The sequence below is a fragment of the Strix aluco genome, chromosome 1, assembly GCF_031877795.1.
Source record: "Strix aluco isolate bStrAlu1 chromosome 1, bStrAlu1.hap1, whole genome shotgun sequence".
Taxonomy (NCBI): Eukaryota; Metazoa; Chordata; class Aves; order Strigiformes; family Strigidae; genus Strix; species Strix aluco.
Window position 1 is genome coordinate 23,707,082 of NC_133931.1, and position 24,110 is coordinate 23,731,191.

Sequence of the window (24,110 nt, forward strand, 5' to 3'; positions counted from 1 at the left end):
TTGTGACTCACTTTGCAAATATGTTTGACTTAAAAAAAAAGAGAAACCTGCATTAATGAAGTTTACAGATAAAAACATCAATGAACTGGGTATTTTCATAAATGTTGGGACCCTTAGTTTCCTGCTGTTGAGAGTATGAAGAAATGGCAGGTGTCCCTTCATTGCTCCTTCTGTGCCTTTAGCCCTGTACCGTATTACAGACTTGGGGACATTTTCTATCCTCTACCACTTGTACGCTTGTGAAATGGCCAGCCTCAATCCCACCCAACACTATATTGCTCTAGTCAAAACTATTGACTTTAGCTTGTGTGTGTGTAAAAATGATTGAAAAGAGACCAGATGTTTCAAAGTTCTGTCCCAAACTTGGAAAAGAAAATCCTTAAATTATTTATATTTCTAATATTAAATACTGGGCCAAACTGATCACTGTGCAGTTGTATGTGGCCAGTGGAGCTCCAGTAATCCAACTTGAATTTGACATGTTTAAACTGTCTCATTACATTCAACTGATGATTTTTGTTACTGCTTTTTTATAGAAATGCTTTTAGTTAGTCATTGTGAATCACATGTGAATACAGCTAAAATGGGGTTAACTGGTATTTTTTTTAAGCTCATGGAACATTGCTGGTTCTAATACATTCAGTAGTTACTGTAAAATGTTAGGGAAAGACAGGTTTGAACAAAAATTTTAGATCTGGATCTGTACTCACAGTTCAAACCTACCTCTAATGGCCTGATTTGGAGCATTCCCAGAATTTCAGAGAGTTACAATTCACATCTGTGTTTCTAACTCCTTCATGCATGATTGTTTGAATGTGCACTTTTGGAACAGGTCCATGTCTAATAGGCTAAATTGTAGTTCCCAAATCAGAAGCCACATGGTATTGCTATACAGTTTTTTATTTTTCCTCATATTACATAGCCTTCAAATAAGATTCTGTCAATCTAGCACTTTGGATTAATACAAAACACCGAAGTCTACACCTTCTACCTACCTGCTAATGAACTCACACATTTTGATTTCTACCAGTGATTTAGTAAAGCATTTGCACAATGGCCATGATGGATAGTTGTCTGCCAAGTAATAATTTATCAGAGCACTGGAGCAGACTGGAATTATGCAGGACCACTAAACTGTCCTAATATGGTAAGGGTAGTCAAGGTATAGATGAGATTTTCTTATTTTTAATATTCATTGAGCCAAGTTAATTTATGTCAAGTGCAGGCTGCATTTACTTGGTTTTTCCTCTATTTTACTACCAATTAAAATATTTTAGTTTCATGGTAACATATGTGAAAGTGTTGACAACAGCATTGCTTATTCCACATGTTAATTATGTATTTGTTCAGAGTATGCTGACGAACTGTGTGCATTTCTATGTTAAGTTTTCATTTCATGTCAAAGGAAGAGTGGAAATGTAGTAAGTGGATTTGTGCTTTTAATTTTAGGTATTTCTTTTTCCTCTAAAACGATGTTGTACATGACTCCTCTCTACCGTATGAGATTGAAAATCTTTTGTTGGCAAGAAGTTTAAAAAGAAAGTAATACTCGCTTCTCAGAAAAGGATTTCTGAACAAAGCAAAACAATTGTGCCATTAATGAGAAGGTTAAATGCAAATGACAAGGCAAGCAAGAAAAAAACACAGCATCACACTCAAGGAATGCACAGGCATACAATAGCTTAGGTAGTATTTCCCATCTGTCAAAGTCAGTAAATGCAGTTATTTCACTGGAAATATTCATAGCCATGGTGCCTATGGCTCAGTAAATGCAAACAACAAGCTTATAGCATTCTTAGTAGTTTTCACCCATAGGCAACTAAATGAATTTCATCTCAGCTGTGAGACCCAAGTGATCAGTACTGGTTTTGTAAACCCCAGACCCTGATTGGTTTGAATACCACTCATTCCTGAAAAAGGTACTTTGGGAATCAAATCTGTCACATCTCAAGATTAATTTACATCTTTACGGTTTTGTATGTGTATATATGTGTGCAGGCATGTATACATGACTATAAAAGCTGTACTTCATGGATTTGTCTGTGCTTGTGTGCATATATATATACACACTATACACGTTTATGCATAAAATTAACTTGTTTGGTAAGCTATTTTACTGTCATAATCACATAGGGCTTAAGTTTGGTATATCATCTTTTTACTAAAACAATATTCCAACCATTTTCTTCTCTGTATTTTTCTGAATGAAGGTCTTTGTGTTTCATTAAACTGTTTGAGTTTGTACTCACTTGCATTTAAGAAGACAGAGACATTACACTTGCTTTGTTGAGGAATATGGCTCTTTCCAGAGGTCTGCACGGCTGCTGCAAAGAGAAAATAAATGCACTTTTTGGGAGTTCTTTTTCCTCTAGAAAACATATGCTAGAAAAAAATTAACTTTCTCTGTTTTTTCTCCCAAATGAGAAAGTAATTAACAGCATGTGTTGGGCCATTGACTAAATACTACGATAAATGATTTACTATTTTCAAGCTAATGAATTGAATGCTTGATCCAAAAAAGGAAAGTGTGTATGGTTGTGTTCATCATCCAGTTACGACCTTCCAGTTCAAAGATCATCTTAACTCCTTGCTGCCTGATCCTGAAATTTGCTGAATGTATTGAAACTCATTCTCTTAATTAATGTCTCTGGAGGTGCTCAGCACCTGGCAGTAGTAGGCCTTCAAGAAATCTGTCCAAAGGATGAAAACAGTGATATTTTTTTTTTGGAGTGAAACACCAGGAAAGCACGGCTTTGTCACTGCAGCTCCACATGAAAGTATATGAAAAAAAAAACAAAGGAAAACAAAATTGAAACACAGAAATACATAGGCTTAGTTGGGTTTGCCAAGGTAATGTAGTACTAATCACAGATTGTATTTCGAGATAATAATTAAGCATTGGAGAAAAACTGCCCAGAGAGTTTTTGGTATCCTTATTGTCATCAGAGGGGTTCTAAAAAAAGATAAGATATGCACATCTGCCAGGAATGACTATTTTCAGACCCATATTGGGGCAGGGGAGTGAGTAGATGAACTCTTGAGGGACTTATTTTCTCTGAATCCATATTCAGTTTGTTCTGAATGCAAAAGCTTAGCCTCTGCTAAGGAATCTTATGAGAGTCAAGGGCCATGACACTTCATTTGCTCTGCACCCGAAACTCCCACTGAAGCCAATTATTCAATCTAATTTAACAAAGACCACAGCTTCTCTGGCTGTGCAATTGTTGGTAACCATCAACAAACTGATTCATCTACGATTGGGCCAAATGTTACAAAATCTGTTTCTGAGTTCTTGTTTGTACCCCCATCACAAGATTACACCAAAATTAAAGCATGCAGTACTTGAACTAACTTCAAAGGCTGAGCTTGCACTTCTAGCTAGTTCAGCCTTTTTATTGGTTCATGTTTTCCATTTGGCTTCAACATCCTGTTCCTTACTGATGCCGTTCTAGAGTTTCATTTACAAATATTACATCCCTGGTTAGTGAGCCATGCTAATTAATACTGTGGTGGAGGCTATGGATTATAGTAATCTCATGCCTCCTGCTTGGAAAAATGCTGCAATTTTTCCAGACGTTTACATGTAATGCCATATTGAACATGGCCAAATTTGTCTTAGGAAAATGTATCCTGAACTCATTTAAGGAGAATATATTTAACTAAGGTTGCTTATGCTGTTATCTATTGCCAGTTTTGTTAATCATGAAGCTCAAAAATTTCAGTGCAGTAGAAATCTGAGATCCACAATTTCCTAATTAGATTATTTCAAACAAAACAGTAAAGTTAAAACAGGCTGGTTTAAGTATACATATTTTTAAAAGTTTATGCCAATAACAAGTTTGTTAAAAAAACAAGAACAGATGATTTGACTACTTTCTGGAAGCCTCACACGTCTGCGCCTCACCTTTCAAACCTGGGACCACAACCTGACATGGATTTTAGCTCCACTGGGGTTTTTGTAGTCAGAGGCTCCTTGGGACTGCAAGTATTGCCAAAGTTATGATTGTAAAGAAAATCTATTATATTTGCAGTACCATCAAATATCAAATAAAAGCTACAGAGCTTTTACATAACATAGCAATCCTAAATTGATAGGTTCTGCCAACACCAAAATAAACAAAAGCAATAGCATTTTTTAGGAAGAGGGGATATCTTTTATTAGGCCAGGTGATGTAATTGGAAACAACGGACAAGCTTTCAGGCTCACAATTTGTTCACCAGGTCATAAAGAGGTCAAGAAATACATCATCTCTGGGGTACTCATTATTTTATTTTTGTTTTTAATTGTGTTTGTGAACTCTCTTTTCATAATGGACACAATTTGGTTGACATGACTGCATTATGATAATACAAGTCACAACAAATCTGAAAGAGACACCCCTCACTCCTTCTAGACTGTCATTGCAGACCCAGAAAGGAAAACTTGCCTACATCTCATAACACTTACCATGTCATCACCTCAACATGAACTAAAACAGACTAAAATGAGAGGTTTAGAAACCTATAAGAAAAGGTCTAAAAACTTGCCAAAGGAAACAACTGCAAAAGCATCACTTTACACATAACCTGGGTCAGTCTTTTTTGTCAGAATGAGCTCTGTATTGTCCTGGGTGAATTGAATAAAGGGCATAGATGTCTCTAGGTTAAATCCTACAGCTGCACATTTTTAGGTGTCACTCTCTTGGGGTGCAGTCCCTAACAGGAGCAAGACCTCCTCTCTGTGCAGCTTGCTCCTCTGAGAGGAGCACACTGAGCTGAGAGCTGCCCAGAGCAAGCATGTTGAACCTAACCAAGGAAGAGGCCAAATGTAGTGCCTTGTGGAGAGTGAGTCCAATCGATCTGAAGGAGGCTTTTCCACTTCATAGCCACTGTTCTACATCCACAGGTAAGTTGGTTTGTCATTTCCTGTGAGAATGAATTCCTTGAACAAAATTATAGCTGTATGAACAGCAGCAGTTGGCCACTTTTTGCTTTCCTGGAGGTTAGATGATCACTGGTTACATCTAGGAAAAATAGAAGCTAACAAAAGGTTTGGTCTAAACACTGTTAAGGTATGAAGAACACTCCTTATTTCAATGGCTTTGGACTGCTGAAGGGTACGCATGAATCTTCTGCTCAGACTGACTGTAACGCATCCATGATCAAGGAGGGGAGTACTGGTAAATAAATGTACCAGGTGCTTCCGTGTACAGACTCACCAGGATCGCTGGGTGGGTCATGCAGACATTGTCTGCAATACGATAGCTCCCGTATGGTAGATGATGTTTGGAGCTAGAGAACTTTGCCTTGTGTGAAACTAAACCATGTCACAGCATATCAACAAAACTGTGCTTTGAAAAGTAGTGTGAAAAGCTTGGGCTTTTGTCCTTGTGTTGTGGTCCTTGCTTTCATTTTCAAGAGGAACTCTGCCCCCGTGCTGTTCTTACCCTGGACACTTTCTGGAGCTGAACCCAGGTTAGGAATGCTTGTGGCCTACATCTGATGGGCTGTCAGTTGCTGAGATGGGACTGTAGAGACTGAATTACATGTAACAATTTTATGTGTTGACTGGCTGATGTGTAGATTGGAGTGTTTGTCTGTAAAGGTGGCTTAACTCCACAGGTTCCTGGAAAAACAAGGACGAGGAATGAAAATCTTTCTGAGAGTAAGGCACCTCTACGCAAATACAGAGGGGTAAAGGAACAGTATAAAAACATTGTCTTTGATGACTATTTCCATTGCAGACAGGCTACACAACATTTAAAAACACAAAGACAGAAGAATCCTGGCATCATTTAAAGGGCTTTGAGCAAGGAACAGGGACTGGAAGGAGGTGTTTTTGTGGGTGTGTTTTCATTTTTCTCTAAGAAATCACATGATAATGTAGAACATTTCTGGCAATGAATGAAGAAGTTAGACTTGTCTAAGTTAAACTTTTAGGTAAGAATGACACAGAGTATTGTTTAAAAATCCAGTTTATCTAAACAAGGTTTTCCTGTTGCTAAAATAAGCAGTATATTTGTTTCAGATATAGGCCCTGCAAACCTGGAGGACTTCAGAGTGAGAACAATTAATACAGAACCACACTCCAGAAAACAGAGTGGGAAAAAAAAGTGTCACATGAATGTTAATGTCTCAGTTGTGGAACCTGGTGTGTTTTCTAGTTCTTGGGCCTGAATGCACACATTAGCCACGTTGGGAACCTGGGCAATAGCTGAATCTTTTTAACAATATAACTCATCATAGTACCAAACACATGATCATTCATGTAATTGTATCTCTATTAGATGTGTATAAAAATACCAAAACCTGTCTCTACAAGTTGAACAGAACTTAAGAAATTGCTTTTTTTGAGATTATTCTATTTCAGAAGCATGCATAAAATCAACAAAGGCTTGTGAAATCCCTGTCTGCTCCATTTATTCTGATTTGAACTTTTGCTTTTTTTTCTCCTTTGTTTATAATGCCCTTTTGGAAGTACAAAAATATTTTTCTTCTCCCTACTAATTTTGACTTTTTCCATTTAGGAATCATTGGTTCACCCTCATTTTTTGTACAGCTGCCATTCCAATTCTGTTAAATAACTTCTTGTGCCACAGTATCTTTGTTTGTTCCACAGCACCATTGACTGATGTCGACACAGCTGTGGTAAGAGAGTATTTGATTAGTTAATTTCTGGCACAGAAACAGGAGAAGGAGCACAAATGTATGCATCTTCATATGTGGCACATAGCATTGTTTATTTTTTTTTCTTTTGTGATAGATAGGTAGATTTATAATAAACTAAACTATTTAGGAATGCAGCTAGCTCAGGGGATTGCTGATGTCCGATGTGATCTTTTTCCAGTAGATTTTTGGTTCTAATTTGATCCAGATTATGATTATCTAAAGACTTTTTGTGGCATATGCAAAATCACTTGATTGTCACAGTCCTGTTCCTAGTCGGCTCCAGTCCACACCACAGAAAGTGCAATCCTAAGCATCACAGCTGGCACTCTTTGTGGAAAAGACAAAGATTCACTGCCTAAATTTTCTCTCACTAAAGTCAGAGGTAAATTTTATTTTAAATTTCACTGGACTGCAAGCAAGAAATGATTTAGCATTAATGCCTTCCTTCACTTCTCAAAAGATGGTCCCTTTCAAGGATACCATGAAGTGTCAACTGCTGCTGGCACTACTGTATTTTCAAGAGGAAAAGAGGACTGCAGATTCTAGTTTGGTAACTGTGGCACCTTTTGAGCAAAGAGTCCTAATATTCATGTCCAAAATACAACTGGAGCAGGTGCCAGAAACTCCAGGAACTGGGTGGACTGGGAAGGAAATAACTGCTGTTGTCTCTGTATTGTATGCCTCAGGATTTTCAGAAGGTTTATTTACTTTGATGCATTTGGATGCACAGGGTTGACTCGGCTCCAAAACCACATTCAGCCTTATAATCCGTTCAGAAACTGGAGCGATAGAAAGCAACTCTGTGCACGGACTTAATGGAGCTGATTATCTCTGCCCTTCTTCCACGGCTCTTCCTCCAATGTATCCTCTATCCTTTTTTTATCCCTTATTTGCCCTTTCTACAGAACAATAAGGAGTTGGCTGTATATTCCACAGTAATGATGTAAAAGAATAATAACAATTAGCACTTCATTTAGCATCTTAACTATAACACAAAGATGCCTAGCCAGCAGTATCTCAGGCACATGGGGAAACTGGTCACATAGAAAAGAATTTAATGACCTGGCCAGCCATGAAGTAAGCTATTGAAAACAGCAATCAAGTTTTTATTTGTAGACCTAGGTCCATCCACCAAAATATTCTGTCTCACCAAGACTGGTGTTTATAGGAAAATTCCTCATATATAATTTAGAATGATAGTAGCCATGAAACCTGCTATGCTTTTATTCCAATGAATTTCGTATCTTTTTCTGTCATTGTGTAATGTGAGGGCTTTTAAGATCCCCTAGACAACTCTCCATGCTGTTTCTTTCCTGGTCTCTGGGAATGACTGCATGGGCTCGCCTCAGGAACAGGAGTACCCTTGTGGACCTGGGTATTTCCTTAGACCCTCACAATCAGGTTATAGATATATCTCGTCATTCTTTCTGCACGATATCATTAACGTTTGGCTTTTTCTGTTAATCCATATGGGAAAAAACTCTTGGATAGACATTCTTCATTTCGCTCTCAACTACTGTAACAAACTTTTCTTCAGTTTGACGAACGTTGCCCAAATTGCATCTGTTCAGACCGCTGTTGCAAAAACCGTTCTCCTAGCTTACAGCTGCAGCTGTGTGATTTCTCTCTGCAATATCCTACTGCCACTTTCCTCTTCTTTAATCCCATCAAAGAAAAAGCAACTTTTCTTCAGTGTTAAGGGTCCATCTCCTCTGTCATTTGATGTCAGGATCTGCTGGCTTTGGCAAGCGAATGCAAGGCTTGAGGGAATACCTTGCTGCACACGACAGGCTTCAGTTTTTTCAAGACAGGAAAATACAGCATTTAGTGTAAATCTCAGAGAGACTCCACAGGAATAAAACCGATGACAATACCACATGCAGGTGGTGATTAGGTGGAAACCATGGGCAAAGCACATACGTGCCTCATTTGCAAGAAAGGTATAAAAACTGGCTAAGAGCTATCTAGAAAGCATTACAACTCGCTTAATTTGTTTCCAGCCTTGGCCAGTCATTCTTGGCAAACTCTATAAACATTATTATTTCATGTATTCTAGTATTACGGCTGTTTGGGTTTGATGGCTGCTCTGAAGGTCTGGAAAAGTGCCTATTTGCTGGGGAATCGGTGGGGCAGTGAGCCCAGGGCCCTGCGAGGGCTGCGGCGGCGCTCGGCCTGGCCCGGCTCGGCCTGGCCCGTCTCCGCCTGGCGGGCACCGCTGAGGGCGCTCCATGCGCCCGCCTCCGCTCTGCCCCGCACTCAGATGTAGCCTGAGCGCACAGCGAGGAGAACCCGGCGCCGGGCAGGCCGCGCGGCTGCCGCGGTGCTCGCTGCGCCCGCCGCGGGTGCTCGGTGCCCAGGAGGCCTGCGGCGGGGGGAGGGCCCTCCCTCACCGAGCCCCCCGGCACAGCAGCGTCGCCCCAGGCATCCTGCAGCTGGGCCGCACGTCTTCCTCCCTTGACTCTTGCCCGGTGACGGCGAAGCCCGACACGGTGAGGCCGATCAGCCTGGCCCCCGCTCCCGCTTCGCACGGCGAGACGCCGGGCACTCCCCTCCCCCGCCCCGGGAGCACGCGCCTGGCCGGGTTTGAGCCGCGCCGCTCGCCGTAGCCAGGCCGCCGCCTCTCGCGCATGCGGGGTAGTGGGGCCGCAGAGGGTGCGCGGCCGGCGGGGCGGAAGGACCTTGTGGGCCCGCGCTGAGGTGAGGTCGCGCTCGCGCCCCCGCCTCCGCCTCCCGCCGCCCTGTCTCCTCGTCCCCCCACCTCCTTCCCAGCAGCCGCCGGCCGCCGCTCTCCGCTCCGCTCGGCCGCGGCCCCTCGCGGCAGCTCGTGACCTCTGCGCGTCCCTGAGGGTGGCGGGGACGGGCCCTGCGGCGGTGGCCGCCCTGCTGCGGGGAGGCGAGGGGCCGGGGCGCCTTCTATGAGGGGGGACCGGCGCGGAGCTTGTCTCAGCCTGGCCACGGCGCTGCGGCCCCTTCCTCCGGTAACGGCGGCGGGGCCTGTCTGTGCTGGTTCCTCTTAAATATGAGGAGAGAGAGGGCGTGTGTGGCTGTGGGTAACCCCGGGGCCTTTGGGGACAGCTGGGCCACCGCCTGGTCGTCGCTCCCGCTCCGTGGCTCTGTGAGCGACGGAGTCTGCACAGAGGGCAGCACCCTGCGGGCAACACCCTGCGGGCAGCACTGCCGCGGAGCTGCTCTCACAGCAGCGCTTTAACTTGTGCTTAAAGAGAGCTGCCTGCTTCAGGCCTTGTAGGTTTCTGGTAAAATCTTAGCGAATGGAAAAAAAAATCCGTTTAATGCAATAAGGTTTGCAGTTACTTTAAAAAAAACCCCACAAACTAATTCAAGAGTCGTGCTTTTCCTTAGAAATGAATAAAATGTGATCAGTGTTCTGAATGTCTTCTATGTAAACACCAGGACAGCAGGCCTGAAATGGTCGATCCTGCAGGGAGGGAAGGATGTAGTATGAGCAGCGAAGGCCAGTCTTGATTCCATGAGTACTGGATGTTAGGATTATAAAAATTTATTTAGATTCTTAAATAGCTTGTCCTTGAATGTTGTCCCTTAAATATTCTCACTGAAAAGTCAAATAGAGAGGAGTGCTGTTGCTTATGTTGTGAAGATGTTTATTATACATACAAAAAGCATGAGCTTTCTAGAGTAGAGTTACAGAAAATTAAGTAGAGTTTCTTGTTCCACAATTCTCTTTTTTTTTTTTTGTTAGAAATACAGTCACCATGTCGTCTGCACTGTTGCCTAAGCCACAAATGCGGCGTCTTTTGGCCAGGCGGATGAAGTTTCACTTATTTGGGGCGTTTTTACTATCTGTGGGATGTGCAGCTTTATACAAGGTGAGCTCTGTAGTCATTCAGTTATAAACTGGACTCATTAAAATGTTTTAAGAGTTCATAATATTTTTTTGTTGAGATTTGGTTGAGCTGTTCATCAGAAAGCTTTAGTAATGTATTTTTGTAAGCATGTTTCCAGGACATAAATAAATCTTCCTAATCTTCATTTGAAAAAATGATATGAATAACCTGATGCTTTAAGCTGTGTGATCAAGATCACACAATTCGTGACAACTTAACCTTGAGTTTTCTAGTCCTAGACTACTCTTGATCATTCACATGACTGATGCACATTAACTCTAGACAGTCTGTGTCTCTCTCTGTCATGGTATCTGAGACTCAAGAGATTGTCAAAGTCTTATTTTATCTCTAGACTGACTTCAGAAAACTTGCTCATAAGCAATTTGGAAAAACCATTCTTCACACTGAAGATATCACTGTGGGGAAGGCTAGTATGGTCCTTTTATCCTTTCTTTTGAAGTATCATGTGAAAATAGAGCATTACATTTCCAAAACCCACACAGATTGGAGTTTGTTTTTTGTGGCCCTTAAGAGACTTCTAGCAAAGATAAGAGTGGTGGTTGTTTTTGAGTGCCTTTACTAAATAATTCTTGGGTCTCGTACACAAAGCAAGCAACACAGTTTGAATTACTGTGGAAGAACTAGACCTTGGTTTTCCCATTGAACTCATTCATATACTGTTCACAGCATTTGGGTATTTGGGAAGCTATTGATAAAAGTGACTAGAAATTAAGTTAATTTCAGGTTGTTAGTCACAAGGATATCACAGTTGACAAACTACTTGATCAACAAATGTCTATCAGAAGCAATACGCTTGCACAGTTAAAGCTCATCCTCTACTTAACACATCTGTTAAGACATAGGCAAGCTTGTTTGTGGTCAGACTTATTTTTTAATAGTCTGTAGTTTTATACTTTATTTGGCACTCCCACATTAATACACTAGTAAGGCAGCAGACTGTATTTAGAACAAGTAACATGGATCTCAGTAGTGATTTACTTCATTACGTGTTAGATACTGTTGGACAAACCCACCTTGGTACTTCCCCCATTTTTGGGGCTTTTTGAGCATATCCCTGTGCTTCAGGTGAATGAGTATCCACAGGGAGTCAGGATTGTGTCTTTTTATATTGGTGAGCTCTAAGAGTGGCTTGACAGTCTTGTTACATTTTACCAGACTTCTGTAGTTGACCTACAGCATAGCTCAAATGTGACACATTGTTTTAGGGTGCCATTTTATCTGGAGTTACAGTTTTTCAGCTGCCCCCAGGCACAAAACTTGCCGTAATGGCATGTTTTACATATAAAACAATTAGCAGGAGAGCATTGAACCTTTGAGTGTCAATATAGGTGGAGTGTTTCTGGATCTTAAAAGCGTAATGTGATGTCTTGTAACAGACTTTCAGGTTTCACTTCAGACGTTTGTTTTCCTGACCAGTGGTCAGGTAGCCTGAACTGTGGATTTCAACAGGAACAAAGCAATATTTTACTAATTTGAGCTAACAGCTTTTTAGACTGATATCCACTGATACAAGTCATAGCACTAATAGAAAAAAAAAAAATTCTGTTTGTAAAGCTTTGCAAACTTTAATTTGCTGTGTGTTACTTTCCAGTTTGGTGTTGCTGATCCCAGAAAACGAGCTTATGCAGAGTTCTATAAAAACTATGATCCCATGAAGGACTTTGAAGCCATGAGAGCAGCTGGTGTGTTAGAGTCTGCACCACCCAAATAATGGTGACCTGCATTTACAGGTAAGAAGCTACTCTCCATTTGAACGGGAGCAAGTTAGATTGTTTCAGTGAAACATTGTGCTTCTATTTGGAGGTTTTTCCTTTTTTGATCAAATAAAAAGGTGCTCCCAAAGAAAAAGGTTACAAATTGTACTTGAGAGACCTCTGGGTAATAAAAATGTGATTGAATAGAGAACTGGGGAGCAGGACATAAGGGCAGAATAGAAAGCTCTTTGAATATCTTTTGGGTAATTTGTTTAACTTGTGTGATATAGAGACTTGCACAGAGTGCCAGGCCTTTCCTTCCTCACGCAGCCATGAAGAGGAGACAGAGATCTTGTATTAATCTGTAAGACTTGCCTGATATTGTTATGTTTGATGCTGTCACATCTTGAACTGCTTAGCTTCGGGTTTCTATATCTACTACTTACCTACTTGTGGTGGTACAGTGAACAAGAAGAGGGAGAGGCTGTTTCTCTGTCATAGCATGCATCTTAATGTAAGAAAGGGGGACAGCTAGATAACTAGTTGTGAGGGAAAATATATTTAAATACATACATACACACATATATATATATAAATTGCAATGGCATACAGCTCTGTGTACTAATGTTCAGATTTTTGCCATACTGAATTAAGCTCGAATAGAATTTTGTTCATGATACTGTTTTCCTAGCATTTAACACTGCCTTTTGTTTGAAGACTACCAAACTTTGCTCTCCCTTACTTGTCATAACACCAGGAAAAAAAAGTCTTGATTTCAACCTTGTAGTTATTAGTAAGCACAGTCACTAAACTGCACAAGCTCATGAAGTGACAACTCAATAAAGAATTCCTCCCCCTTTCTTGATCCAAATTTCTTACATTGAGTTCTCTGCTTCTCTTAAAATGACTTCAAACTAATCTAGAATGATAGCTTTTTCATTCTTTTGGAATGTTTTCATATTGTGATCATTATGTGATAATCTGTGGCTCTAATTATTCTGGCCAGCTGGATTTTCTCAGCCTGTTTGCTTAAAGCAGCAAGATTGAATAAAAGATTTGTACTTAACACTATTAATACTAAATTCTGTTGTGGGACAATCTACAACTATCTGGTTTCTGCGTAACACAGTTACATAAAAAAAGCAGAGCTCCAGCTCTTCTAACAAATTTAAAAAGAAAAAAACATGGCAGTCCCTTTGGTGTTGTGGTTTTTTTTTTTTTGGTGAGAGGGCAAAACTTCTGTTCTGTAGCTATTACTGCAACAAAGATAAATAATGAAATGATAAATTTACGTGGTTTTAATTTTGGTAATTCTGCCTCTGGTTCGGTCCTACTGTTAGTATATAGGCACTTTTAAACTTTCTTAGACACTGGAATTGCATTCTTTAGTCAGGTGGCCTTCATCAGAGTATTCTGAAAGGCCATCTGGTGGTAAAATCGTTTGAAACAAACACTGTCAACAAGGACGCATGTTGAATATTTAATTGGAATCATGAGCAGGATTTTTTTCAGTGCAAATAGAGCTCCACTCTCAGTTAGCTTATGTTCCCATTTGCAGCTTAAAAAAAAAAGTTGCACATTGTATGCACCTGTTAAAATTAAATGTTTCCTGAACGTTTCTCCCCTTCCTTAATTACACCAGCTCAAAAGCAAATATGAAAGACAAATCTTTATATGTGATTTTGTTTGAATTGCTGATGCTTCTTATTCCTTGGTTCTACTTGTGTAAGAACTGATATTTTTCCCTCTTTTGTAGTAGAAAGAGGGTGTGGGGTTTTTTTGTGCCTGCACATGAATATGTAAGTGGAAGGGGAAAACAATGCTGGTGTTTCAAATGATCTGGAAAGACTGAGAAAAGGACAAGTACACAGAACAGATGGAAGACATTTTCATTTTCTTCAGTAGCAGCATTCTCAGCTATGGAAGTGGGATGGGGGTTGAGCTTGATGCTATTTTTGGTATAGTTACCTAAAGGGTACAGTGGTCATGCATGCTTTACATCTCCCATTTTATTGGAATGTGTTCTTATGTGGCAGTAAATACAGTGGTTTAACCTCACTGAATACTCACTCTGGAATCAGTACTTAGCCCCAAAATTGAGGAAAGGGTAGGGTAGGCAGGGAGGAGAATTTGTGAGTTAAGGTGTTAGCTTGGCACTCTGCCCCACGTTTGTTCCTGCGGGACACAAAGGCAGCTTGATACCCAAGTGTGAGTTGACAGTTTCGTCTACTTGGCATGGACTTGGTGTGGTGATACTGATTACGGAAACTAAGTGCTAGTATGAATTTGAGGAGTATCCTGCCTCTACAGTGTGCTCAGGAATAGAGTAAAGGGGCAAGCTAAGAGATCGGTGCTAACCACTTGCATGACTCTTGTCATGGAGCACAGCTGGTCTCAGATTGTGTTCAGTATGATGGAGAGAAGCAATTTGAATTTGGTTTTCTTCCTTCCTTGGTAGGTTGCCTACACCACTTGTTTCCTCTCTGGTTCCTATCTGAAAGCTGCATTCCTTTCTCTTTCAGGCCCTTAGCAAGATTGATTCAGTTATCAGTGCAGCGTGTATAGTGAATCTGACGTGCTGTGCAGGATTGTTCCAGCTCTTTATTTGTTCCATGTTTCACTTCTGTTTGCCACATGAAGGGTGTGTGAATCTTAAACCATCAGGAAATAACAGGGGGAATTCCTCTAGACTAAACCACCACATAAACATTTCTCTCTATTGCTTTGCATTCATACATACTAATATGTTTACTTAGAGCATGAAGTTTGTCCAACATAACAATATTTTTTTTTTATCTTGCAGATCCCCTTCAGTCTAAGGAGACTTGATGACCGAACCTTTGTTCACTGAATTGTAAAGTGTAGTGCACTTCAGTGCATGGCATGCTCTAATGTAACTCAATAAATAAAATACATATGTCCGTGGTGCTTAGTTGTCTTCATTAATGTTGAAATGCTTAAATGCTCAGATGCTGGGAAGAGTGGTGGAAAGTCTTCATAAATTGCTCAAGATGACTAAGTCTAGGTTGTTTCCCCCCCCCTCCCCCCCAGGAATTATTTGCATCTCTATTTTGGCCAAATTCCACATTTGATAACAAAGTGTATCCCCAAGCAGTTACAGCTAGGTTGTCCCAGGGGCTGGTGGGAATATGCAAGAGGACGGTTGTTACAGGAAGGGAGAGGCTGGATTTCTGGAAGGGTCTGTGTTACCTCTGGCTTCAGAAGGTGAACTAACCTTGAGGTGAAAGAATTTGGAGAGAAATTCTGGAAATACACTAGCCAACCTTTCAGTCTCTTTCTTCTGCCATTACTGTATTGCTTTCCTTACAGCAGCAAACTGTTACATCAAGACTAATTGGAAAATGACTCTAAACTGCGGGTATGTTCACATGTATTTGATGTACAAGGGGAAAGAGGGTAAAAGCAGCCAAAATAAGGAATACTTATTTTAGGATATTGCGGTAATGAAAATCTTTGCGTGCTGCTTCTAGACATGTATCACCTTTTTAATATCTGGAAGCAGTCAGCTAAGCATAGTTTTGATCTTTGCTACATTCTGTGTAGTCAAAGACCTGATGCTCTATCTGTCTTCTGCCACACTGCCCGTCATGTGGAGCATGCTTTGGGCAGTGCCCGGTGCTGAGGCTGAAGGTGGTACTAGGACTGTAGCTCTTGGTTGCCGAATGTGGGTAGTAGGTGAGGAGTCAAAGCTGATTGTGTGACAGGAGGGATGGCTTTGTGTGAAGAAGCATGACAAGCCATCTGTGTTGTATTTGAAAGTCTTCAGTTCAAATCCTATTTAGAGTAAGTCATGATTTTAAATTGAGGCTACTTAACACTAAATAGGTATCTGTGAGCAACGTTTGGACCAATGAATGTGCCTAAGTAATGTAGTTGATCCAGAACACTTACAGAGCAACATGGAGTTTTCTTTAAACTTTCCAAGCAGGCAGTGCTTCCTTTAAACAGAGAAAGAATTTGACATTAGTGGTGCAGGGGAAACCATCTAGTAATCAAAATACCCCTGCTCCTATAAATGTAAACCAAAGCTTAACAATAGCAAATGATACCCATTTATCTTCCCAATGTACAGTATAAACATTGTGTGCCATTAAGTACTGACTAACATTCTCTCAGGCATGTCTGCAGGTTTAAATAGCCAGGGGTCTTTAGTCATACTGACAGCTTCAGAGGCAAAGAAACTTGGTACTGCCAGGTGCGCAGGCTAATAGACCTGCCTGACCTTGCAGCTCTAGCCCCAATATTTGTCCCAGTTGCTATGAGTTAATTTACTTTTAAATTCTAAGTTTCTTCTAAACTGTAATAACCAACAGCAGTTATTGTTGTAGTGTGTTCCTTCAGTTACTAGCATGTGCTGATGTAAAGAAATGTGTCCTGGGACTGAAGAGAGCTTTTTGACCATGCAGCAGAGCTCAGAGGTATCTCTGGCTAAATGTATTCAACCACAACAGTGAAAGGAGCGTTGACTTCTATGTCTGTGCTTTTAGAGGCTGCAGGTTGTAATTGTTCTCCATATAATATGGTTTTGCAGTGGATGCACAGCAAGCACTGCCTTTCAGCAGGCAACCAAGCTGTAGCTTGGTTTTATTGGAGTGGGAAGAAAGGGCAAGGCTGGGTGCCTAACACAGGAGTAGGCAGAAGGGCTAACCTTTCCTGAAATCAGTGCCAACCCATCAATTTTCCTTTGTTTGTTTGTGTGTGTTTGTTTTGCTTTTTGCCTTTGCCAGCAGAGTTCAGCTAATCCTAGCTTACAAACAGTTGGGACTGGGATTTAGCGCAGTACAAGACAGACCTGAGTTAGACCCTAATCAGCTGCCCATTATGGGGTCTGGCATGCTGTTTCTAGGAGATGCAGAGCTGAAAAACATGCTTGTCTGCTCTGAGACCATCCCAACTGTAAAGGTTTTTGCTATATTTATGTATTAAATAATATGTAAAAAGGAACTGTTTGACCTAAACTACTTTGGAAGAGGTCTTGCCATGTAGAAGCCTGACCATGCCTTCAAATTTTTGGCTGGCTTACTTTATTCTTGAGTGTTTGAGGAATGATTGATTGTTCTGGAAGCAAACTAAAAAGATAGATTTGAAGTTGTGAGCTCTCCAGGTCTAAAGAGCATTATGAGAGTAGGCATGTTTTAAGAGTACACATTGGAGTGCTTTAGCAGCTAAGTACAGGCAGCTGCTCTTTGGACAACTTTGTTTTCATAGTTCACACAGCTCATATGTAGGAGAGGCTGATTTATATGCTGTCTCCACACATGTTTCCATACATGTGGTCAGAAGGGGGAGAAAGAACCTGCCTAATGCAGTAAAGATGCTAGCTTAATTCACTGAAGACGACTGTAATTTAAGAAAGTGTTTATTCCAGGAGAATATAATTCAGGAAAAACACAAATGTATCTTAAACAATGGCGGCAATCTACAAACTTTTAGAAATTAATGCTGCCTTCCCTCATTTTTTACAGGTGTGTTTGCATCCTCTTGGCTGGTTTGTGTACTACAAAAATATCAAATGGATTAGTCTAACTCAAATGGTGACCACAGTGCTGTTTTGATTCAGCTAGTCACAAAAGCGGAAAACTTTTCAGCATGTGCTTTTTTGGCAAGCTAATCATCAGTGTTTACTGCCAAAGTATTGTCACGGTCTATTGCATTTTCTGGTACACGATGAAGTCCAGTGACCAACTGGAGTCTAACGGGGTCTCCATGAAGCCCGTATGTCTGTCTTGTCATTGTTCCACACAGGGACCTGTTCATTCCCTTGTAACTGACTGACCAGATAGCTCACAAACCCAAGTATTATAGGAATAGCTTTATTATCTTTAAACAATCTCATTATATTACAATTTATCCACCAATATGCAAAATTAGAAATATTAAACTATTTCCATAAAATATTCAGGAATGAAGCATGTGTGTGTATATACATAAACATTTTTATATAGTGTTATTTAAACAATGACTAAGTTATTAAATCACTGTATGAAATGTTGATAATGGATGGGCTTATTTCACAGTCCGAAAAAGACAATACAGATCCCAGGCTTCTGTATTTTCAGTACACAAGAGACATGGCTTTTAGAAATACTCCTTTAACAAAACGGAACTCACGAGAAAAACATTGGAGTTACTACATTCTTAATTACTGTGCATTTGGTCATATCAAGTATGCATAGAAGTTACTAACTATAAAGCATATGTATCTCCTCCAAATGATGATCAGATTTTATTCCAGTTTTTGTTTCCAATTCCAGCCATGTTCAGGAATCCCCAGACAAAATTCATGTCCGTAAGTACATAGAAAAGGGGAGAAAAGTAATACACATAGTTGAAAACCAAGTAAGCTTTTGTTTTTTGAAATAAAACTGACATAGCCAGATTTGGTTTATAAAGTAATCTAACTGTGCCCAGAGACAGTGATTTCTTGTCTACTACAAACTGTAAAACATCTGAAAAATAAGACATTTAGAAAGCTCATTTGTCTTGATGTGTTTAACATCGTATTTGTAAGTGTATCATGATGGCATCATTAACTATTAATGCAATTGGCACCTGTAGGTCTGTACTGTTCGATCAACTTCGAAAAAAATAATCTCACTTTGCTTAGCACAAACTTATTTGAAATGTCATGTTTCTAAATATCCTTGGTTTTATCTGTTCAAAGATGATATGGATAAAATGAATTAGGTCTTAAGTGAGCACATACTATGTAGTGGTGACAGATCAGAAGTAAGCGAAACCCAACAAGGCTATACTTAGCACCTGCACATCTATGTTGCACTGAGCTTACACATTTTTGGTAGACTTTAAGGAGACTAAGCTCCGTTTCTTAAATTTTTGAACTGCATGTTACTGGCTTCCAGCAAATGACCAGACAATGCACAATGTCATATATACATTGAAAGTCCTGAAAATTTGATGGTGGATAAAATAAAGTTTCTGTATACAGACAGTTTTAAAAATAAATTCATGTTTTAGTTCATGTTTTGTTCTCCAAACCACACAAAGGCACTAGTTTACATTAAGGACTAATGTCCTGCAAAACTTCAGTCAAATAAAGGAAGCTATTTTAAGGTTAAAGTGGTGCTAAAACCCAGCTGTCACTAGTAACTTAAAACAGCCACACTGGGTTTTTCAGATTTAGTGGGGGAAAATGTTTTGCCTCAGGACGTACATGTTGGGGGGAGTGCGTGTGTGGGGGGAGAGGCTCAGCCTTGAGCAAGTTTTTACAGCTGAGTTATAAACCTGGTTTATAACAGGAACTGGCAGACCCTAAAATATGATATAGTAGGTATTGATACACATTTTGTGTGTGTGGTGAAAATGTCTGTATGCATGCAATTTTTCCTTATTCTCTGATTTTTGGTTATAGCAAAAAAAAAAGGATTTTGACTGAGCTATAGTCCAAGGCTGTTCCTTTTCACTTTATTCATTTGCTAGAACACTTTCCTTCCAGCACTAGTACTTTGGCTAGGGAGCAGGAATGTTGTCAAGATTAGAAGAGCTATTGGGCTTAACTTTGTTATCATCTCCTACCTCCTCAAAAATTATATGCATCTCTACCTGATGTAGGTTACTGCGGAGAAAGCGTTACTTTCAAAACAGTAAGGTATTACTATACTCACCACAAATAACTATTAATTAAATCCTTTCCTCAAGGCTTTATTTTTCACCATTGTGAATTTGCTAATGAATACTTGGGCAAAATTTGGATCAACTACATATTGATATGTTTTCATTATAGTTGGAAGGTGTTCAGTAGCCACAGTTTGCAGTGCTGGCACTGTCGAGGTGCTGGGAGCGAGGTGGTAAGATGTCTTTGTGATGTACTCCACAAGGCGGTTGTATTGTTGTTCTGATAGTCTCTCTCTAGCTCCATCTGCCTGAAATCAGATAAGATAAAATAGTTACTGAGTTACTGACGGTAACTGAACTTAGTAGTAATGCCAATAACTTCCACATTACTTTCTGTAGTTAAAAATCTTCCTCCCCGGCATCTTTCTTACAATAGTTTAATGGATGGTTTAATCAACAGTGTTCTCCTCTAGTTTAACGCTTGGTGGATTACTTCTCTCCTTTGCTGTTCTGGATGCTTCTGAGAAGCTCTAACCCTGCCATAGAAAATTTAAGCAGTATCTTTTGAGAATTTCAGGGATGGACACCTTGGTCAAGAGTAGATCTTTACAACAGATCAGCTCTTTGTAGACAGGAAAAGCATCTGAACCCCTTTTAGAAAAATGCCAGTAGCTCTTGGCAGTGCTTATCAGATAGCAATTCTAATTAGCAAAAACATTGTCTCACAACGTACAATTAAAGACAGCCCATAGCTATATCTGGGCAGTTAAATCTTTAACTTACTTGATTTAAAATAAAGACTAAAAGCTACCTTCCAGGTGAATGTTCTCTGACTGGATATATCCATCTGCTTCTGGTAACCAAAAAAGCCATTCTGGGTCAGAGGACCCACACAATTACATTTTTTAAAACAAAAGGGTTTTACTAAAGATGGTTTGGGCATGTTGTTTCTGGAAAAGAAATTAAGGTGTCTATGCAACCTGCCCTTTCCACCATCATGAGTTGGAAGAAACTCCTCTGAAGAAACTCCTTTTGCAGGCTGGAATATGTAGAGGTTCAAGGCTCTAGCAAGACGGATGCAAGTAACCTACCTTTAGTGGAAAAAAATGCAGGAAAACAAATCCTCTCAACAGAAAGGTGGCATCTACCATATGGCTCCAACCAGATAAAGTATTAGAAGAAAAGCCATGGGAAAACCTGGCTTTGGAAGATCAATCTACTGTGCCCTTTTTCTTGAAGAAGAAATTGAAGATGACTATTGATGAGCTTGAGAAGGGAAAGCACGGAAGCAGGCATCAAGCTAGTTGTATGGTTTCAAAAAATGTATTTCAGAAATACCATCATGGATGCTACAGCGGTATCACTAGCAAAGTCATTCAGAATAGAAGTTATTTCCAAAATATGACAATGAATAAAAAGGCAGAAACTATCCTAGGGCTAGACTTTGATGCTCCCTTATTTACACTTGGAGAACTGCTGACCAGTTTCATTTTTGTAGGGTTTAAAATGGATGTCACGCTAAGGATTCAGAGCTATCTTCTGACTGTCTTTCAGGGAGTTTGACTCATGCCTCACTAGATGTGATGATATTTTCAAACAGTGCCATTGGATTCAATTTAACATCCACAATCAATGTCTTGTCACATCTCTGTACTGCAAGGCTCATTTTAAACAAACCATTGCTTATTTGAAGAAAGAATTAATATGATTGATAGATAGCGACAGATGTCACATCCAAATCAAAACAGTCCCCTCTGTTTTTTTTTTTTACTATGCCTTTGGAGATGAATTTGCTGCTCAGCAAGTAGAAACACTCCTGTTTTCAATCATCACCACAAAAATGCTAAAGGAAGCAGGCTCATGAACAAGCTCAGAAGCTCAAGGTTGGAGCCTATGCCTAGAAACAGTGGAAATGATGAAATGGGCAGGGGAGAGTGTGCTTTCCATGAATGACCTTAAAAGGGAAGGGAAAAATCAGAAGGTTGACTGCTGCAGCAGACTCTGGGCTAACAGTGGAGAATGGTGTCTGAACCATGTCTTCGGTCTGGTGGCACAGAAAAATTATCTCAGGAGTCAGTCTTTTATCAGTTGAAAGGAGAGAAATACACTAAAGTACCACCTATGTACACTAGATTTTAAGTTATGGGGTAAATCTTGCATGTAGATGGCTCCACATTTTTTCCTGATTTCTACTTCTAGGGAGGTAAGCCCAGGGGAAGCTGGGTTATAGTTCTGCCTCCAGGGTGACGAAAGACCCAAGTTATCAAAGGAGATGGAAAGGGTGCTGGCATCCCACTCACCTACTCTTGTGAACCCATTCTTCATTAAGCCCCAGGCTATATCCCACAGATATGACATAATTATTCAGGAGGAAATATTAACTGCACTTGGATGGTCTTCCAGAGTAACTGGGACCCTACTTGCTTCCAGATGACTTCATCTGCAACCGTCTGCTTCTTCAGCAGGTTTCAGTTTATCTTATATTGTCAAGACAACAACAGAAACTTGGCATTGCTGTTACTCTACATTTTTCCCTAAATGGGACCCACCATAGTCACCAAGTGCCTTGGCCCACTACTTTGAACAACTGTAATGTTAATAGACAGAACATTCAATGAATCAAAACTTAGTCAAGGGTTGCTTAATGCACCTGCTAGAGGAATCTTAAAAGATATCACATCCTTTCATGCTAGAAGGTTAAAAACTCCAGAATTTTTCTAAAATTCCTCCCATTACAGCTTATAAAGAATAAGCCTTCATCAATTCTAACTCTACAGTAGCTACAGCACCTTCGTTGTGCAGTCCAGAGGTTTATGTGGCACCGATGGGCTGTTCTGTGCACACTGACTAAGGAGAGCTGGTCCTTTAGGTTTTTTTTTCACTGCTTGGAAAAATCCAGAGACTGGTTTTCAGCTCCAGAGATGATAACATGTGGAACTATCATGAAAACCTTGTTGCAGATCATTACAAAGAAATTCTGGAGTATCTGAAATTCCAGGGCCCTTCAATTTTTTGCTGACTTCCTGATGTTATAAGCTATATACCAAGAGCAGCTGGAAGAGCAGGACTTTTGAGTTTGATGTCTGTCTGGAAGCAAGCAGTGTCTCAATTACTTTGGAAGATAAGCCAAGTACAATTAATGCTTCCCTTTCAGTAACAATGTTGTCAGTGTCAGTTTTCAAGAATCCATTCAGGCTACTCCTAGCCAGATGGATTAAGTTATATATTGTGGAGGTGAACAAGCCATCAGGCAAACCTATTGCTGAAGGAGTCAAAAATATGCTCTATAACATCTCTGGTGATTACAGCTGCAGAATAACTCATGTTTTGTTTCCTAATAGTTCCAAGACGCTGAGGAGAGGGAAGGGAAGAAACTGTTTTGGGCAGAGCTGAAGCAAAACTTTTGGCAATTATTTTTGTGAGCTATAAGACAAAAAAGTGGATTTTTATAACGTCAAAATGAGATGCTTCAATTTGTTGTATTACTTTTAGATCTTTGACTAAATTAATCCAAAAAATAGAGATAATTTACATTTGGTAACAGTACCTCTGTTTTGCTAAACTCACTATAATATTTTGATTGACCTGACTGGGCATTTTCCAGCTAAAAATTCTGGCCATCTTTACTAATGTCATCACGTACAGATGTGTCTGCACTTCAGCTGAGGACATCTTCAGTGTAACAAGATGGCCTACCATTAATATTTAGGAGTTGTGTCTATTCAGATGTAGGTCTGCAGCTCTGAGGCTGCTCACCTACAAGTCACAGCTTGCTGCTCCTGAGGTTCCTTTTCCTCATCACATTCAAAGAGTTTTTCAAAGCTCTTGTTGGGGACCTGAAGGGGAGGCCCCAGCTCCCACCAGCACCAGTGCTGCACACAACACCCCAAGTGCTGCTGAACTGACATGCTCAGTGGCAGAAAGGAAATGGTTACCAAGTATGAAATTTCTCAATCTACTAAGGCAAAAAGAATAAACATTAATTATGAAAGAATATTACTTAAATCTAGGTAGTTAATTAAACTTTATGAAGCTTTTGGAATCTTTTATTGTGTAGCTGTCTCAGCATAAAAAAATGTAGACTTTCTTATTCTTGTCTGTCTTACTTTCAACTGCTCCTCCCTAGAGCACATTTCTTTAAATTTTCATACAAATTTCAGCATCAGTGTCTGCATTCTGAAGGAATATTTTGCCAGGTCTGTTTTGTACAGCATCACTCAGCTTTTGCTGTCTTGCCATCCCTGACTTTGCTCCACCTGGGTCACAGGCACTCTTCACTGCTTTTATC

The 24,110-nt window shown here is 40.1% G+C and overlaps 2 protein-coding genes across 12 annotated transcripts in view; one reads left to right on the plus strand and one right to left on the minus strand.

Moving 5' to 3' along the window:
- Positions 1-9,190: 9,190 nt before the first annotated feature.
- On the plus strand, positions 9,191-15,154 carry COX6C (cytochrome c oxidase subunit 6C). 2 transcript variants are annotated; one of them, XM_074815209.1, is made up of 4 exons: positions 9,191-9,345; positions 10,367-10,493; positions 12,124-12,262; positions 15,030-15,154. In XM_074815209.1, the coding sequence occupies exons 2-3, from the start codon at positions 10,380-10,382 to the stop codon at positions 12,241-12,243; spliced, it is 234 nt and encodes a 77-aa protein (XP_074671310.1). In that variant the 5' UTR covers positions 9,191-9,345; positions 10,367-10,379; the 3' UTR covers positions 12,244-12,262; positions 15,030-15,154. The 2 variants fall into 2 exon arrangements, with proteins under 2 accessions (XP_074671310.1, XP_074671318.1); XM_074815217.1 differs by lacking the exon at positions 9,191-9,345 and adding an exon at positions 9,483-9,626.
- Positions 15,155-15,930: 776 nt separating this feature from the next.
- VPS13B (vacuolar protein sorting 13 homolog B) overlaps positions 15,931-24,110 on the minus strand; it is a 491,427-nt gene continuing 483,247 nt past the window's right edge. For 8 of the 10 annotated variants that reach the window (XM_074815038.1, XM_074815049.1, XM_074815112.1 and 5 more), the window contains one exon: positions 18,045-20,130. In XM_074815038.1, coding sequence (XP_074671139.1) covers positions 19,885-20,130 — 246 coding nt within the window. In that variant the 3' untranslated portion in view covers positions 18,045-19,884. Of the gene's footprint in view, positions 16,186-18,044; positions 20,131-24,110 lie in introns of those variants that run through there. The other 2 variants (XM_074815029.1, XM_074815066.1) reach the window with 2 other exon arrangements.

Coding starts and splice junctions, on each gene's coding strand:
- COX6C (XM_074815209.1), top strand. CDS start 10,380: ATGTCGTCTGCACTGTTGCCTAAGCCACAAATGCGGCGTCTTTTGGCC. Junction 10,494..12,123: donor GATGTGCAGCTTTATACAAG/GTGAGCTCTGTA, acceptor GTTACTTTCCAG/TTTGGTGTTGCTGATCCCAG.